The sequence below is a fragment of the Furipterus horrens genome, unplaced genomic scaffold, assembly GCF_987537825.1.
Source record: "Furipterus horrens unplaced genomic scaffold, mFurHor1.1.pri manual_scaffold_8, whole genome shotgun sequence".
NCBI lineage: Eukaryota > Metazoa > Chordata > Mammalia > Chiroptera > Furipteridae > Furipterus > Furipterus horrens.
Window position 1 is genome coordinate 63607686 of NW_028327178.1, and position 19340 is coordinate 63627025.

The window sequence follows — 19340 nt, forward strand, 5'->3', positions numbered from 1 at the left end:
AAGGGCACCCAGGATTCAGGGTTTGGAGTGAAGGAGAGAACACAGGGCAGGAAGCAGCAGATCATGTCACACTCCAGGCAGCATGGGCTCAGCTTTACATTCTATTATTGCCAAAGCAATGTGCAATAGAACAAAAGTCTGCTCTTACTTTTTCTTTTAAATTTTTTAATTTTTAATTTTTTAAAAAATGTTTTACTGATTATGCTGTTACGATTGTTCCAATTTCTTTTCCCTCTGCTCCCCTCCACCCAGTGACCCCACCTCCCTCCAGTTGTCCCCCACCTTAGTCCATGCCCATTAGTTGTGCATATAGTTCTTCTCAACATCTTCCTGTCTACTCCATTCCCTCCTGCTATGCTTCTTATTTCCTGCATCATCTACCTCCCTTTTCCCCCTTCCCCCTTCCCCCTTCCCCCTCTCCGCTGACCTCCCCCCAATATGTTCCCCATACCTATAATTCTTTTTCCATTCTCGTTGCCTACTTAGTTTGCCTGTGTTTCGATTCCCTAGCTTCTGTTGTTGGTTGTTGTGATAGTTTTTCATTTTAATGTTCATAGTTTTGATCCTCCTTCTCCTAAACAAGTCCCTTTAACATCTCATATAACAGTGGTTTGGATCTAATGAACTCCTTCAGTTTTACTTTGTCCTGGAAGCACTTTCTCTGCCCTTCTATTCTGAATGACAGCTTCGCTGGATAGAGTAATCGTGGTTGTAGGTTTTTGATTTTCACTACTTTGAATATTTTTTGCCAGTCTCCTCTTGCCTGCAGAGTCTCCTTTGAGAAATCAGCTGATAGTCTAATTGGGACCCCTTTGTACAACATTCTTTTCTTCTCTCTTGCTGCTTTTAAGATTCTCTCTTTATCTTTAATTTTTGACAATTTGATTATAATGTGTCTTGGTGTGGTTCTCCCTGGGTCCAGTTTATTTGGAACTCTCTGTGCTTCCTGGACCTGTAAGTTTATTTCCTTCCCCAAGTTAGGGAAGTTCTGCTTCATTATTTTTTCACATAATTTTTCCATTTCTAGTTCTTCTTCTTCACCTTCTGGCAACCCTATAATTCGTATGGTCATTCGCTTATAGCTGTCTCAGAGGTTTCTGAGCCTCTCCTCATATTCCTCACTTTTTGTTTCCTCTTTCTGCAGTTGTTGACTGTTTGTTCCTTCCCTATGTTCCGATTTGATGATTTGATCCCTGGTTTTCATTTCCTCACCACTTGTGTCGTATGTGTTTTTGTTCATTTCAGCAGGACTAGCCTTCATTCCTTCCCCGTCTTGTTCAATATCTTTTGTAAATTCTGTAAGCTGCCTTATGACTATAGCTCTGCACTGAGCCTCAGAAAGATTATCTATTTGTTTATCAGTTAATTCACGTATTTGCTTTTTGGTCAGCTGCGTGATTGGTATTTCAATCACGATTCCTGCCATCCTGACTGTTTTTGTTTATCTTTCCTTCTTGGGCGGGGCTGTAACACCTCCTATGCTATCAGGGGCGGAGCCCTGTGTACTTGTCACTACCGGGCAACCCTTCTCACCACACTGTGGCACTTTGTGTGGGGGCGGGGGTCCAAGATGGATTCCTGCAGTTACTCTCCACTGAGAGACCGGGAGCCTCCTCTTCCATCCCCACACACTCTGGCATCACAGTCCGAGGCAATGGGGGTCTGCCTTCCTCAGTGTTGGAATGGTGAGCTGACGGGTCTGGACTACAGCTGAGGGTACTCCCCTGATGCTTCTCGCCTCCCCTTAAATACGGGTGTCTGTGCTTATCGCAGTCCCACCACCCGTTGCTGCAGCTGCCACCGCCAGTACAGCTTGACCTCTCCTCCCCAGCTTCGCCCCTCCTACCCGTCTGGATGAGCACCACTTGTTTATAACTTCATACGTTGGACTTCCATGTAGCTTTATTTTCTGTAACTTCTGGTTATTTCTGGTTTTGTGGTAGTTGTAGTCCTTGTTATTGTGAAGGGAGACAAAGCATGTCAGTCTAAACCTCCATCTTGGTCAGAAGTGTGCTCTTACTTTAATTCGGAGGGAAACCATTAAGAAGTGAACTGATAATAGACCCTTAATATCTAACAATAGTGTTTTATCTGTTGGGGTCCTTGATCATTTTAAGAGTGTAATGGGATCAGCACCACTGACATTGTTCACCATCTCTACCCTGCTCTGCACTGTGGTGTCTTCAATTGAATGGATCAACAATGGTAGTTTTAGCCCAGAAAATCTAAATTCTCAACAAGAGAATATACACGATGAAGCCTTACATGCTGCCTAGAAACACAGAGGGGCCTTCAGAATTGGTGCTGATCTAATGACTTTGGCTAGCCCATGTTGAGCCAAACATAGATGCTGAGCAAGCAAGTCATATTCTACCTCCTAATAGAACATAAGGCTTGGAAGACTCTGTCAGCCAAATGCAGGCCCAGATAAGAGGCTCTATCTGCTATGCTTGGAGAAGGATGCTCTTGTTGTGACAGGATAGTAAAAAGCTAGGACAATTCCTGGGCAAGTGGAATAGGGAAGTTGAGACAAGAAAATTAAACAATTTGTACAACTTACATACAGTCAACTAGTGAATCACAAGACCTTATCTTCCCTAACCAAGAATATTTGAGAGAAAATGGTTCATACCTTTCCTCCCTAACGAGGGAATACATAGCTTAAGTCACCCTGGTCTTGGAAATAGAGAACAGAGACTCAATTAATTCCACTTTTGCTAGCTAAACCTAAGGACCGATGAAGTCAGGGGAACAAATAATAAAGCCCTTATTAAAGCCAGACAGATGCAAGATAAAAATAAAATAATAAGCAGACCAGAGTAATTCCAAACTCCCTCATATACTCATTTTGATGCTTCAAAGTATTAAAAACACACCTAGACAGCTAATGAATATTCTGCTGAAACCCTCCCCTAAGATTCTCACCTGCAGAAGAGAGATAAAAACCTCAAGAAAAAGACTGGGTGCAGGCTCGCTCTAGAGCATGCCCAATACCCCTTCTTGGGCATGAACTTTTTACTTCCTCCTAAACTCTAAGTGTTCTCATGAGACTGACAGCTAGAGGAGCAATAAGCAGCAGCAGATTATCCTGGGCTTACTCCCTGATCCTGCCTCCAAGGTTCCCTTTTTCCCTGATTTCCCAAGTGACCTAAAAGCAGCCCAGCCTTGGCTCACTTCTTTCCTGTAATGTTTTGAGGGAGCCAAAGCAGAGCACCACCTAGGCTCTCTCCTGTTATTTCTTATACCCTAAGTCTTTCCTTTAATTCACTGTCTCCAGCTTTAATAAACATACTCTCAAAACTGCCTGGACTCGTGCTGTGAAATCTTTCCTATACAAAGTCAAGAACCCACATACTACAGGCTGGCCTGAGGCAGATGTGATCCTGGTTGGTCCCTGTCTGGTGACGATGCCACCCCACACTGTACCACCCTTCAGGTGGAGGCCAGGAGTAGCACGCCAAGAATGCCAGGTCACTCCTAGGCGGGAGGGAGAGGGACGAAGCCTGCATACCACCACCCAGGTCAGAGCCAGACATACCCTGACGACTTGCAGGGCCAGCCTGTCTCATGGTTTCCAGCACCCCGTTCTTTGTAGGAGTGGCCTGAAGATGGTACTACAGCCTTCTAGGAGAAGAGGTCTGTGGAGGGCCAAGCTCTTAGAAAGAACCACCACTGGGCTAGGGGGTGCAGGACAGGAGTGTGTGAGGGCCCCCTGCACCAAAGACAAAGTGATGGCCTAGTGAAAGACAAAGAAAATCCTAAGGCTCAGGATAGTAAAGGGACTAGGTGGGGCACCTACCTTGCACTTAAGCTCATACTCCTTCAGGACATCCTCAAATCGCTTCTCCTGGGCCAAGAGTTCTGTGCTCTGTGGCTCTAGCTGAAGGTCATACCAGCAAAGGAAAATTATAGACAGGTTCTCAGGCCAGGTAGAATGCATATGGTCACTTCCTCATACTCTTTATACAAGGTTCAGCATCTCCAAGTATAGCCCTCTAGTCCCTTCCTCCTTCTTCCCTCCCCTTGTTTAAAAAGTTTCAGGGCAGCAGTATGTTCCTGCCTTGGCCCACTGGGACACCCCCTGTCTGGACCCTTTCCCAATGCAGCAACTTCTCTCTCCACCTCCTCCCCAGGTGATAGACAGAGCCAGGTAAGGGGGACTTAATGGTGGTCACCGAACTCTAACCTCTCCTCCATGCATCTCACCATTGACAACCTGTTGCTGAGGTTGATGGTGCCAGCTGGCCCTGGTCTTGTCATTAAAAGGCCAATGTGCAAGTTGTCACCAGGGCATATTGACACTGGCCTGAAGGGGAGGAAAATAGAGGGAAAGTCACCTTGCTAATTTTCTCTCCATTCTAAAAGTTTAACAGAAAAAAAAAATAAATCCAGCCACCTAAGTATTCTTTTTCAAGATCCTGATACTTTTTACCCAGATACTCTCTAAAGACTAAGAATCAGCAAAAGGACTTGCCTTGTCTTTCAACACAAACTCCAGATCATTCTGCAGTTTCAGGACCAGCTTCTCTGATTCCGAAAGTTTTTCCACAACTTCAATAATGTCCTTCTGTAATCGACTGTTTTCCTATAAGACACAAGTCAGAGGTTTGCCAAGCTTTGAGAGTGGAGGAGGGAGCTGTCAGCAGGTCTATCTCCTCTTTAAGTGAAAGGCTTATTCCCAGTAGCACTCATAATCAGGGAAGAAACCTCATGGTGTCTGGTACACACTGACTTGACACTGTGCAGAGAAGGTTGTTCCAGGGGCCAATCCAGAGCAGCGCAGGGACAGACCCCACGAAGCCCTCACCAATACTCCTTGCTTTTCCCATTGCCTCTGTTTCTCCCAATCCAAGTGCTAAGAAGGTCATGAGTACCACAAGAAAAGGCTAGTGGCGAGCCCATCTGAGCCATTTTCTAAATGAGGGATTTGAAACTGCACCACTACAGCTCAGCTGTCCACAGGGAAACCAGTAAGAAGAGAGGTGAGGACACAGTGTTGTGGAGAGCCCAGGCAGACAGGGCAGGTAGGCCCTGTGCGTGCTGCTGTCAAGATACTCCTGGGGTACCTGGCTTTCCCTCAAGGAGACAGAGATTGAGGGAAGCAGGCAGGTGAGGAAAGAATCCACATGCTCTGAATTAGGAGAGGAAGAGGAAGGCAGGAGCACAGGAGACCCCAGGGAACATCTCGCTGTACCCAAATGCAGGATGGGTGTGGGTCAAAAGGTACTCACCAAAGACCAGAAACCACATCTGCCCCAGGCTGCACCCAGCAGCAGCATGTGGGCTTTAGGTCTGTAGAACCTATAACAGGATACAGAGAGAGGATCCCCTGAATATAGGAGAAAACCCCTATAGCCCTTGATTGGGGGAAGGAGGTAGTGAATGATATGGCTTTTAAGATACTTTGCATAACAATGGCAAGTTAATAGCCATGCCTTTCTTGAAGGAAGAGGTAGGTCTGCCACCCAGGGCAAAGGTGTAGGAGACTGAGAGCTTTCAGGGACTTGTGACATAGCCAGGGAGCTTATTATACAGGGCCTCTGTGAGAGGCAGGAGGCAGATGCCCACCCTGGAAGAAATTGCTGGGAACTCTTGCCCTGACTAAAGATGGCAGCCAAAATAAGATACAGGGGAACTGGCAAAAACATCACATCATAGGAGTGGCCAGATATGAGGTCACTTAGGAAGTTCCAGGCCAAGCATTTAAAGTAAGAGTGGGCTGAAAGAGAAAGAAGAAGCCATGTGGTCTGAAAGTATGTAGACAGGAGTCAGCTATGGGGTCTGGTGTATAAGGGGGAAGCCACGCAGTTTGGAGTAAGAGCACGCCATGAGGTCTGGAGTAAGAAGGAGAAGATGGTGGCAAAGCTGATGGAGCTGCATGGGAACCTGCCTAACGAAGCATGGATTTGTGGGAGATGCTTGAAACTGAACTGTGATCAGGAACGTTGAGCTGCAGACTTCTGCTTCTCTGAAGGACTCATGAGGAAGCCACTCTCTTGAGATGTGTGCTCCCTGGACTCCACCATGATCCAGGGTAACACAGCACATGTTTTCCTGGACTATTACATGGAGGCTGAGAACAATGTGCCCCAGATACTGAAGGATAGAGCTGCTGTGAGAGGATGTCGACTCTGAAACCTGTAAGTGCACATTCCAGGGAGGATTGTTTGCATAGCTGACTTAAGCACAGATAAAGATATGGGTAACTTCTGGGCATGGTTTTGGCTTATAGCCTTTTGGATCTCATGAAAAGAGGAGGGCTCTGAGTAGGGATGCTCTCAGACCCCTAGAGTTTGGAACCCTGTTAATAAAAACCTGTTTCCTTCAAGATTAATTGTTGGGTCATACATATATCAAGGTGCCACGTGGCTGAGCCCCAGGTTTGCTTGGTTACAACCCCACAGGTGCTCTGGCCTCCAGGGGCACCCTCTGCTGACCCTTCCTAACCTTGGTCCACAGACCCAGAGCACAGGGCAAGAGGCCTGTGGCTCCTCACCTGTCCTGCTGCTCCCACAACTGGAGAGCATGCAGGGGCAATTTTGGTCCTGGAGAAGCCAGGACCCTTTCTGCTCTGGCTGAGAAGTGTGCTATCTCCATGGCTGCAGCGAATATTACTTAGTTTGAAATGCTGGGGATTTCCCTACCACAGAAATGTAAATTCCTTAACGATAACAGGAAGTGTTGAATCCTTGACTAGGAAAATGTGGAGTGTGAGAAGAGGATCCTTCAGGTAACCTCATTTCCATATTTTCTTTTCTGGGTGGGGTACCCTGGGGAGGCACCTCTCCCCTCCTCCATTACACTTCCCTCCCTACCTTTAGGGCCAGGGTCAGCTTCTTTTGGAGGCTGGCCTCCTCAGCCTGTAGGCACTCCAGGTCCTTCTCCAGCATAGCCCTCTGCCTGCAAGCCTGTTCCCAGAATAGCTTGCGCTCCATCTCCACCTCGGACTGCAGGAGACTCAGCCTTTCTCTGTACTCCTGCTCCAGGTGTCTGTAAGACACACAACAGCATGTCACAATGGGCTTCCAAGGGTGCTGTTCAGGCCCACTTGGCTCTGCCTCTCCAGGGATACCTTTTCAGCCAACAAGACCTCTTCCTTTTCTGGAATCCCCCTGCATAGAGCAGTTGTCACACCATCTTAGATTGAATAGTTCTTGCTTGACAGATGGGGTCACTGTTCCTCAGCTAAACTGCATGTGTTGTGAGGCCAGGGGCCCTCCTTGACATCCTGTCCCTGGGGCAGGAATGTCATGCCCCTCCTCAGGGATGAAACACAATTGTTTAAAAAGGAGTTTTCTTCTGGGCTGGCAGTGCTGCACAGAGAGGAAGGCCATGTGAAAACCAGGCTGCTTCAGAGTTTAAGGAGACCCTGGTGGACCCCTCACTTCTCCTGGGTCCTCAAGAGGCAGCAACCTAAGGTCTCAGTGGCACCAACCAGGATGGTTAGAATGGGTCCTGTACATGCTCAGTGAGATGCCAAGGTTTTCAAACACGTGATGAGGCTGATGACAACATCTTGTTAAAAGGGCCGTTTGGAGATTGGAGGAGGCATTGAGAAAGAGGGGAAAATGTGCTAGTAATTGCACTGTTGGCTTCTTTCAAGATTCTTTCAGCTCTTGACTCATTTTTTAAGAGAGAGGGAAAAGGAGGGAAAAAAAGAGAGGGAGAGAAACATCAGTTGGTTGCCTCTTGTATGCACCCCAATTGAGAATGGAACCCACAACTTAGACATGAGCCCTGATCAGGAATTGAACAAGTAACCTTTCACTTCGCAGGATGACCGCCAACCAACTGAACCACACTAGTCAGGGCTCAGTTCCTGGTTTTTTTAGTAATAGTTTCACCCTGTGGAAACCCTAACGTCCTATTGTGTAAAGCCGGGGAACGACAGCGAGCATCTCAGATGAGCAGAGTTAGACATCTGTAGCTATAGGAGCCAACAGTCTGACTGTCCTAGTCCCACCCGCAGGGGCTTGCTCGGCAGGACGGTAAACAAGGAAGCTATGGCTGGATGTGGCAAGGGAACCAGCTGCACAGCGACCATCGACTGTTGATAAGAACAGAAACAAAATCCAATTATTTCTTAACTCAACCCTCTTTTGTGATAAATGCTGCACATGTTCCACACTAAGAGGGCTCATCAAGGCCATGGCCAGTACATATAGGTGGAAGTCAAGGCACCCATGGCCCATCTTCCCACACTGGGGCTTTGTGGCCTTGCAGAGACCATCATATAGTGAGATCATGTTTATTTAGTTTCTCAGTTTTCACTGAAATAGTTTTAAAATTTTGGTAAAAGGATACTTAATTTTTACCTTTCCTGAAAATTACCATCATCCTGTCAAGAGTGCAGGACCTGGTGGAAGTGAGTTGGCATATGTGTGTACTCACACCCACACCTACACACGCATACTCATGCATTCTCACTTATACACTTATACATACTCTGACACACTCATGCCCCTTGATGCCATCTCTTACATACTCCTCAATACCATGCAGAGGTAGGCGGGGACTCCAACTGGGGAGTGGACCAGTACCTCAACCTGCTGCACTTGCCCTTCCTAGCCACCCCCAGGAACATACCTTTGGAATTGGGAAGCGTGCGGACTCAGATTTGAGGCTGTTCCCTGACAGACTGTGATACATGCAAAGGTGGCAGTTCTAGGAGGGATAGCCAGGGCTCTCCCCATGAACACTGGGTATGCGAACTATGGAGAGGGAGCCATGGAGCCCTCGTGAGTGGACCTAGGATGGTGGTTATGTGGCTCTGGACAACCCCACCCTGGGAAACTGACAAGCTATCATTCAGGGCTCCTCTTGTTTAACAGTCCATTTCTTACACTCTCAGGATAAAGCAGGCCCAGGCCTTATACTTTCTCAGAAATAGCATAAGACAAAGAGAGAGAGATCTGGGGTTTAAACTTCAGTCCTCACTGGTTGTATGATTGTGGGCAAGTTAACTTCACTGCTCCAAGACTCAATTTCTTTTTATTTAAAATGGAGATAAAATGACCTATTTGTGGTTATGGTGGTAAGTCAGGCAATAGCAGTTGTACAGGCTAAAAGCTCCGTCTTATAGGGCTGAGGCCCATCTGCTGAACCTCCAGACCTCTGGCTGTACAGTGGAGGTACGAGGATGTCTTTGGTGAAAAAGGAACATGCTCTTTGGTTTAAACACAATTGTATAATGGGATACAATGAATGGCACCATGTGGCTGGTAAACCTTCCATCCCCACCATTTGCTGTGGCTGCTGTACAGACCCTCAGAGCCCCAGGTAAGCAAGGTATACCCACGGGCTCCTTCAATTCCTCCCTGCTGCCTCTCTTCCCTGTGAAATAGAGAAACAGCAAAGCAACATTTTGTTAGCCATGACACATGGTGAAGACAAGCCTTTCTCAGTTGCATGTAAAAAAGATTGGGGCAGATCAAAGTCCCTTGAAGTCTCTACAACCAGCTATACCCAACCCAGGGTCATCACACTATGACACCCACAAACCTTGCCAGGAGGGATGTTGTAAGAAAAATGTTACCCTTCAAGTGTCACACCCATATGCTATGGGGAAAGGCCATGTCCCAGAGCCTTATCACAAGCTCTCCCAGACAGCTGCTCACTGAAACCACCTGTGTCACCTGAGCTGCTGCTTCTCTTTCTTTCTCATTCCTCATTTTGCTGAGGGATAAGCACAGCTGAGATGCAAGCAGAGATGCACAGGGCTATGTGCTGAGTGGTCTAAGGTACTGATGGATGTCTCATCACTCCCACTTTACAAGTGAAGAATCTGAGGGGTTCCGTCTACCCAGAAAGCAACAGACTCAGAACTCCTAAAATTCTTGTCTGCTCTACCCACTGTCTAGTGAAATGCCTGCAGTCCGGTTTTGGGCTTCGAGCTCCTTCCACCACGTCAGCCTCCTCTCTGCTGAGCCAACAAGCTCCAAAGCCATTCATTAGCCCTCTCTTAAAATGTCCATCTGTCTCACTGAATACAGATACAAAGAACACTTGGCTTGAATGTGACAGACCCCATAACAGAAGCAGAGGAGAATGAGGGCAGCAGACAGAATTTTCCCTGTAGTGCACAGGCATGCATAGCGAGATGCCCCCATACCACTCAACCCATCATAAAGAGCAAAACCACTTTTTAAATGCATCATTCCCTCTTCTTTCAAGGAAAGGTATCCCCAAAGGTGTGTCTTCCAGATTTCTACTGGCTCAGGTGAAATAGGAGGGTTGCAGCTCTGCCATGTTTATGATCACGGCCTCAGCTGGTGGCAGCCCTATGTCTACCACCTGCCTTTGGCCATGGCTGGGGAATCACTGCCCTGGTGCCAAGGATATGCAGCTCTTGGCTCAGACACCACTGGCAGGACCTACTTGATCTTCTTCTCTGTAAGCTGCTCCAGGGCAGAGTGGCAGTCATCCATCTCTTTCACAAACTCCAGGTTCCTCTTCTCAGCTTTCTGTAGATCCTGCCTTGCCTTGTCTCGCTCCCTCGCCATCTGCTCTACTTGACCCCTGCCACAGGAAAAAACAGGGTTAATGGAACACATGTTCTGGTCCCAGTGAGCTCTGTGTCTGCATGAATGATAAAACAGCTGGCATTTGCTGGGTGCATTTCATGGCCTAGTGCTGTGCTCTAACATGCCACCACCAATCACCTCCTCAAGAGATTTGTACAGTATGCTCATTTTACAAATGTACACACTGAGAGAGAGGTTTAATGAATTCCCAAGGAAAGTTTCTAGGTTTCTGAACCAAAGAAGTCAAGCCTAAAGACTTACAGTGTGCCACACCTCCAGACAGCCACAGAACAGGTGAGAATTTATGTTACCCTCAGGTCTACAAGTCCTGGGACCTTGGCCCCAGGAGTCCTCAGCACCTAATTTGGGATTGAACACATGAGGGGAGAAGGCTGGGAATCCAATATCCTGTCTGACCACAGACCCAACACCTGTAGCCTGGCACTGAGTGCAAAATTAGTCACTCTGTGTGTGGCCTTGAATCTGTCCAGTCACAACTCCCCACCTTCCCATGGCTTGAATACTCCGCTAAACCAAAGCTGAATCCAATTAAAGTAGAATGTATTTTTGGCCTTCACTTAGCACTTGGTCACAATGTTTGAAGACTACTGTTTTTTCCTCTTTAGCTAGCTGCCCTTAGCTGAGCGCCCTCTGGCAGCCCTTAGAAGCACATCCTGTTCACTTGAGAGTTTCCATCTCCATGCTGTGGAGCTCCAGGATAAGCAGGATGAGTGTCGAGTTCAAATTCTTCTCTTTGGAACCTTGCTAAAAAGGACTTTGACATAGATTTCTAAGATTCTCACCAAGTGGGAAAGAAGGCCAGTTACCCTTAAATTCTCTGGCTACAAAAGCCCAGGCGGCAGCCATTGAACAGTTCACTGGGTCATCAGGCCCCACTCAAACCACACATGTAAACAAAACTCAAGGGACAGGGAGTCCTCGTCTTGCTCTCACTGCTCAGTTTTTTCCCTGACCAACTGTGAGCACCAGCTAAAGAAAAGCTAGTAGGAAATGTGGTGCAGACCTCCCCTCTCCCCACCGCCATGCAAGGGACTGGTCATTTGCAGTAGATGAGGCCAGAATGCCAGTTTCCTTGGATACCTCCCCCTAGGCCAGCTGGGCCAGCTAACTCCCCATGCCCACCCCAACCACACTGGGGCTCTTACTGGCAGAATCTCAGCTCCTGGCGGTAGCAGGACAAAGCTGCCTGCTGAGTGGCACCATGGATCATCATGAGCTCATTCTCAAGGGCCCAGGTCAGCTCCAAAAGATTCACCTTCTCATCCACACTGAAGTCAAGGCTCTGGAAATAGCAAGGCCCGATAGACAGAAGAGGATGAGTCGCTTCTCCAAACATTTCCAGCTCTCTTAGAGACAGTCCAGGCTGTGATCCATGCTGTCCTATAGGCAGCACCTGCCACTCTTCTGTCAGCAAGGTCTCTGCCTCTCTGATGACTCTCTCCCACCCACATAACTGTGGTGCCCACCCAGCCCCACCTCAATGCCCCGGTTCTCCCACCTCCACAGTCATGGGGTGGGCATGACCCAGGCTGGACAAATCTCCCCTCCCTGGAACAGTGACTTACACAAAAAGGGGGCATGTCCCAAGTAGAGGACTTCATGGGGAAATTAGTTGTTGTAAGTACCTGTGGGTCTTGGGAAGCTGCATGAGGAGAACTGACCTGAAGCCAGCGCCACCAGGAAGCAAGCAGAGGACGGAAGGGATTCCTGACACAACCTGGAGAGCCAAGAGTCCCAGTGCCTGACATGTTTCTCCTGGAGCTCCACCTGGGTGAGCCTTTAAGAGCCTCCTCCCTGCTTAAGCCATTACGAGTTGGGTTTTTGTCATTTCAGACTAACAGAATCCTAACTGGTGTGTCTCTATAAAATGTATGTATGGATATGTTTTTGGAAAAATGATCTAGAGAGAGATGAGCCATGGCTAAGAGTTCCAGAGAGCTGAGCGGTCTTTTCCTCTCACAATTTTGAAAATAAAAGAACAATTATCATTTTAGATATTATACCACAGGAGGAGGGGGTAAGGGAGGAAAAGAGGATAAAGGAAAAAAAAAGAAGGATGAGAAGAAGGAAGAACACCCATATGCCCCTCTGCTCGACTGACCAATAAGTAGCAATTTGCCACATTTGCATTTCAGCCCTGCAGTGAGTGTTCTTGACTCCTACTTCCTTCTATGACATTTATACACAAGTCTAAAGTGGGTACCCCATAAGGCCTACAGAGAAAGAGTCACAACATCCCAACTCACATGTGGGAATGAGGGGTGTTCCCCCTTTTTAACTTATAAAATGGAAACTTGAATATCCACTGCTTCCTCACTTCCTAAAGTGCTTCTGAAGAAGAATTATATTAAGGAAGTAACTTGGGAAGCTCAATGTGCTATTATTACAAAAGGGCAAACTTCCCAGCAATAATCTCATTAAGACAAAGTGCAATGACACAGCTGGTCACAGCAGCAGCTTCCAGATCAAGAAGAAAGGAATCATCAAAAACCACATAGCATGGGTGGGAGCTAGCTTTTATAATGGCCCCAGTGTTCCTCACCTCCTAGTATTTATGCTATGTATTTCCCTCCTACATGAATAGGGTCAACCTGTGTAAACCCAGCATGTAGAGGAAGTGATAGTGTATGTGTATGACTTCCAAGCCTTGGACATGGAATACAGGCAGCCTCTTCCTTGTTTTCTTGGCTCACACTCCAGGGGAGCTAGCTGCTATGTTGTGAGGATGCTCAAGCTGCCTTAGGGAGAGGCCCACGTGGTGAGGAATGGGCCGTTTTCAGGCACACGTGCTTGTTCTTGGTGGAGCTAGCCAGCATAATGCCTGACTACTGACTTCACAGGTAAGCAGTTATCCAGAGTCACAGGCGGAAAGGGCCCTGCCTTTGCGTGCCAGGACACCTAGACTGCCTGCCAGACTCGTTGGTGCTCCCACCTTGTCTGTGTGTCATCAGGTAGCCACTCCACCTGCCAGGTGAGATGGGAACAACTTCAGGGCTGTGTGAGGAGTAAATACAGTCACATATTTGACAGGTCCTTGCTTGGCACCCAGCTGCTGAGAGGAGTTCAATAAACATCACTGCCTTTTCATATAATGGAATCAAATCCTGAATGTAACTGGTGAATTATAAATTGCTAAAGAAAGGGAAATATTCAGCCCGCTGGGTAGCTTAGTTGGTTAGAGCGTTGTCCCGATAAACCAATGTTGCAGGTTTCATCCCCGGTCAGGGCACAGACAAGAAGCTACCAATGACCAAACACGTCAATAAGTGGAACAACAAATCGATATCTTTCTCTCTCAGACTCTTCCTCTCTCTATCTCAAATCAATAAATTTAAAGAGAGAGAGAAAGGGAGAGGAATATATTCTAATAACAGGAAAGCAATAAAAAGAGTAAGATCTGAAATGTCAGAGGAAATGTCAAGACTTACCACTGGTCAGAGTACGATGGCAGCCAGCTGACCTCAAAATGCCAAGGACTCAGAAACAAGGTTTCAGAGAGAATCTGGAAATTATGAGCCCTTTTAATCTTTTCTCTCCCTGGGGGCCAATTTCTGTGATCTAGGCACAGCCTCTGGTTCTCAGAAGTTTCAAGGACCAGCTGTCCAGGTCTGACCTTGCCATCTGGGGCTCTCCCTAAGGCTTCTGGGTGGCCAGACTTGGCAAAGGCTGAGTTTAGGCCTAGAAGAGTCTGGCCCAAGGAGCCAGGTCTTTGGGATCCTTCACATATTGTTGGTTTGTGCTAACAAGGACATTTTTGGAGGCAATGTACTGGAACCTATAGAGAGTTAAAAGGTGTAACCTTCAGGAATCTATCCTATAGAAGCACCAGCATTATAGCCGGAGGATATATTAGCATTTTCAATGCCCAGATTTATTACAGGAAAAACCTACATGTCCAACAATAAAGAAAAGGTAACACAAATTAGTAAGACACACAGTATAACACCAATTTTACAAATTAAAAAAAAACTGGAATTTCTAAATATACATTTCTTTTTTGTGTTAAGGGAAAGCTCTGTAGAATGAAGGCCCACTAAGCCATTAGCTGTTGCCACTTCTGGAGAATAGGAGCAAAGTGGGGGGCAGGCTTTACTATCTTATAGATTTTCATACAGTTGACACTTTATGTTACAATGGGAAATGAAATTTGGAAATGAAAATAATCAGTTTAGCTCACCACATTTCCCCCCAGCATTTTTCCTAGGATCTGATCCTATGACGCTGAGGGAGGTATTCCTGGCCCCTAGGAAGAGGCTTGGCCCTATCTGAGGACAGCTCCTGGACCAGCCCCCAAAAGAGGAGCATAGAGGGACATAGAGGAACTTGGGAGGAGGCAGCAGGGCAGTGAGACTCCCCATGTCCAGAATAGAGGTGGAGGGTTTGTGGTGAACAGAAGCTATGTAGGAAGAGGAGCTCAACAAGTTGGGTAGGCAGCTCTGGGTGGAAATGCTCAGACTTCTGTGATAGCGATGTCCACTGAGACATCTCCACAAGAAAGATGACGTCTGCACCACCTTGTCTAAGGGACTGACCTCCCTCTCCAGAAAAACAAACCTACCTTCAGATGGATTCATTTCAGGTTGTTGTTTCCTCTTTTTTTATTTATTATCTTTTATGAGTGATAATCTCCTACATTTTAATAGCAAAAAAATAAATTGATTCTAACTGACCTTCCCTACATGGAATCCTCTACACCATGTGTCTGCAGGGTGCTCTGCCCAGCCTCCTCTGTGGGCAGATGGACTCACAGGTCCTCTCTATGGCCCCACACAGCCTGGACGCCTCCAATTGGGACAAGCTGTGAATGACCAGTTCCAAACCTGCAGGACCTCTTTGCCATTCTGAATTCCCTCCTGAGCCCACAGGGCAATGAGCTGCTCAGGAAAGGCAAAGCCAGTGCCATTGTCAATGCTGCAGAAGAGGCGTGGGCCTGAGCACATGGACATGAGAGATGATGTTGTGCTGGTGTGGCAGCCACCTTCCTTCAGGACCTGCACATGGGGAACAGGGAGATGCCTGTTAGCACAAGGTTCTCCTGAAGTGCACCTGCTCATCTTCACCAGCCTCTGCGTGGCTCTTCGCTGTCTCACTGAGGTCTGTTAAGAACAATTCACAGACAAGGAAACAAAGGCACAGCACCATTTCACAATTTGCCCGAGATCATATGTCACTGCTCCTTATACAGCTCAACCCTCTCTTGAGGATCCTGGATACCCCCTCTCCTACCATCCAGCTCAGACCTTGAACAAGGAATGTGTCCCAGAGCAAGGGACAGTGACCTAACTGGTCAGTATGTACTGCTTATTGCGAGTTGCAAAGTTTAACATGTTTCCCTTGAATCACTAATGGTGTGTGCCTGGCCTCACAGAAAAAGGAATATATCAGCCATTTGGAAATGTAGTCTGGGAAAGAAACACAAGACAAACTTAAACAGAAGAGGTGGGACAGCTTGAGCATTTCCTGAGGACAGGGAGTTTAAGATGAAGGCAAAAAAAAAAAAAAAATTAGCCAGAAAGCTGACCTGTTAGGCTTTAGTGCTGTAAGAATCCACAGGGCAAGATTATTTCCCTTGTTATTTTCTGCCCCAGTTGGGGACCTTCAGAACAAGCATTTGCTGCCTGGGCCCACAGGAACGAGCCGTGGCAGCCCCTTCCTGTAGGCCACCAGGGATCCAGCCACACCCGCAGAGACACCATCCTCACCAGCCTTCTCTCATCCCTCATCACAGGCTCCTGAACATTCCAAGCCTGTCCCATTGCCTCAAACACTTTCCCCCAATGCTTCCATGGCTGGTCCCTTGCTTGAGCTCGGCTCAGATGACATTCCCTTCGGCCAGCCAAGCCCTTGCCAGTCCACTACCTCCCCTAATAGCACTTACTTTTTCAGCAGGGGCTCACTACCCTGTATGCCATCTGCCTCTCCCACGAATGCAGCAGCTGTCTGCCCTCATCTACTCAGCTGTGTCCCTATCTCTCCATTAAGTTACTAAAGGGCTGGGTGCTCATTAAGCTGTGCTGGGCAGTTTACAGCCCTACAAAGTAGGCATTTACCTTGTTTACAGAAGGGGACAGGGAGCTCAAGAATACATGGCCACCATGGAAAAACTCAGATATCCAAATGCAGCCAGACCACCCTAACCTTCATCCACCTGCTTCTTCTCTGAGGACAGTGAGCTTGGGAACAGGGGCCACAACACAGGGCCTAGACAGGGCTGAGGCAAATCTCTATCTGTGTCACACATCTGAGGGTCAAGCACTGGGATGCCAGAGACCACACACACAGGATGTGACACCTTCCATCCTATAGCCATGTTAGCTTGGATAGTGTTCTTGGCAGGCAGATCTTGTTGCTTGGGCCACCAGCATCTGACCATGTTGAGGTCCTGCCTGGCCTGGCTCCTGCTCCTGCGGCTCAGACCCCTTTCCAGCTATATATCCATATCAGTTTATGGGAAGAGGAGTGGCTCAACCTCAGAGGAGGCAACCACCTCCACTCGTTCTGAGCATGACTGACAGGACTTCATTGCAGTCTCTGACCTTATGTGGCCTGACAACTTCCCACAGATCTAGTTTCTCCTTTTTATTGAATTTACTGGGGTGACACTGATTAACAAAGTTATACAGGTTTCAGATGCACAATTCTAGTACATATCATCTGTACACTGTATTGTGAGTTCCTTCCTCCACCTCTCCCCACTTCGCTCCCCCTGGCAACCACCACACTATTGTCAGTGTCCATGAGATTTTTCTCTTTATTTTTTCTTTTTCGCTCAATCTCCCCATCACCTCACCTGGCCCCACTACCCCAATAGCTATCAGCCTATTCTCTATGTATGAGGCTGTCTCTGTTTTGCCTTAGTTGATTTTGCTTCCACATGAGTGAAATCATATGGTACTTCTATTTGTATGACTAGTTTATTTCACTTAGCTTAATGCTCTCCAGATCCATCCATGCTATCACAAAGGATGAAATTTCCTTCTTTTTTACAGCTGAGTAGTATTCCATTATGTAAATGTACCACAGCTTTTTTAGCCACTCATCTACTGATGGACATTTGGGCTGCTTCCAAATCTTGGTTGTTGTAAAATAATGTTGGAATTAACATAGGAGTATATACATTCTTTCAGATTACTGTTTCAGGTTTCTTCAGATAAATTCTCAGAAGTGAAACAGTTGGGTCCTAAGGCAGCTCCATTTTAATTTTTCGAGGTAACTCCATACTACTTTGAACAGTGGCTGTACCAGTCTGCATTCCCACCAACAGTGCCAAATGTTTCCTTTTTTCCACATCCTCACCAATAACTTTTGTTTGTTGATTGATGATAGCCATTCTGACAGGTGTGAGGTGACATTTCATTGTGGTTTTAATTTACATTTCTCTGATGATTAGTTACCCTGAGCATATGTTCATATGTCTATTGGCCATCAGTATGTCCTCTTTGGATAAATGTCTATTCAGTTCCATTGACCATTTTTAAATTGGATTGTTTGTCTTTTGGTGTTTTAGAAGTTCTTCATATATTTTGGATATTATCCTTTTATCAGATATATCATTGACAGATATGTTCTCCTGCCCATTCAGTGGATAGTCTTTTCATTTTATTGATGGTTCCCTTTGCTATCTAAAAAATCTTTAGTTTGATGTATTACCATTTATTTTCTACTTTTGTTTCCCTTGCCTGAAAAGATATATCAGAAAAAATATTGCTACAAGAAATGTCCAAGATTTTACAGCCTACGTTTTCTTCTACGACTTTTATGATTTTAACATGTAAGTCTACATTTTGAGTTTATTCTTGTGTATTATGTAAGAAGTTAGTACAGTTTCATTTTTTGTATGTGTAAAGTGCAGTATTTCCAATACCATTTATTGACTAGATCATCTTTATCCCAATTGTATGCTTTTCCCTCCTTTGTCAAATATCAAGTGTTTATTTCTGAGATCTCTGTTTGTTTCATTGATATATGTCTATTTTAATGTCACTACCATGATGTTTTGATTACTATGGCCTTGTATCACAGTTTGATGTCAGATAGCATGATTCTTCCTACTTTGTTCTTCGTTCTCAAGATTGATGTTGGTATTCAGGGTTTTTTGTAGTCCCATATAAATTTTTGGAATATTTATTCTAGTTCTGTGAAATATGCCATTGATACACGATAGGAATTGTGTTGAATTTATAGATTGTTGTAGGTAGTATGGACATTATGTTAATTCTTCCTATCTATGGTATATGCTTCCACTTATTTGTATCTTCTTCAATTTCTTTTTTGGCTATTGATTTTTTTAATTGTTCTACTACAGTTGTCCAAATTTTTCCACAATGATCTCCCCTGCCCTGCCCACCCCCTACTTCCACAGCCATTCACCACCTTGTTGTCCATGTCCATGGGTCATTTATACCTGTTCCTTGACTAGACCCTTCACCTACTTTCCTCCCTTATCCCCCTCACATTTCCTCTCTGGTCTCTTTCAGTCTGTTCCTTGTTTACATGCTTTTGGTTCTATTTTGCTCATCTGTTTTGTTCATTAGGTTCCTCTTATAGGTGAGATCATATGGCATTTGTTTTTGCTGCTTGGTTTATTTCACTTAGCATAATACTCTCAAGTTCCATCCACATGGTTGCAAAAGGTAGGTGTTCCTTCTTTCTTTCTGCTGTGTAGTATCCCACTGGGTAAATGTAATACAGTATTTTGATCCACTCATTTAGTGACGTACACTTAGGCTGTTTCCAGCACTTGGCTATTGTAGATAATGCTGCTATAAACATACAGGTGCATAGGTTCTTTGAAAT

At 46.2% G+C, this 19340-nt stretch overlaps 1 protein-coding gene across 5 annotated transcripts in view; it reads right to left on the bottom strand.

Moving 5' to 3' along the window:
• NINL (ninein like) overlaps positions 1-19340 on the bottom strand; it is a 237945-nt gene that overhangs the window by 80517 nt on the left and 138088 nt on the right. For all 5 annotated transcript variants that reach the window (XM_090285956.1, XM_090285957.1, XM_090285959.1 and 2 more), the window contains 6 exons: positions 15365-15535; positions 11690-11826; positions 10378-10518; positions 6816-6990; positions 4475-4585; positions 3800-3880 (listed from right to left, as the gene is read on the bottom strand). In XM_090285956.1, coding sequence (XP_090142082.1) covers positions 3800-3880; positions 4475-4585; positions 6816-6990; positions 10378-10518; positions 11690-11826; positions 15365-15535 — 816 coding nt within the window. The remainder of the gene's footprint in view (positions 1-3799; positions 3881-4474; positions 4586-6815; positions 6991-10377; positions 10519-11689; positions 11827-15364; positions 15536-19340) is intronic.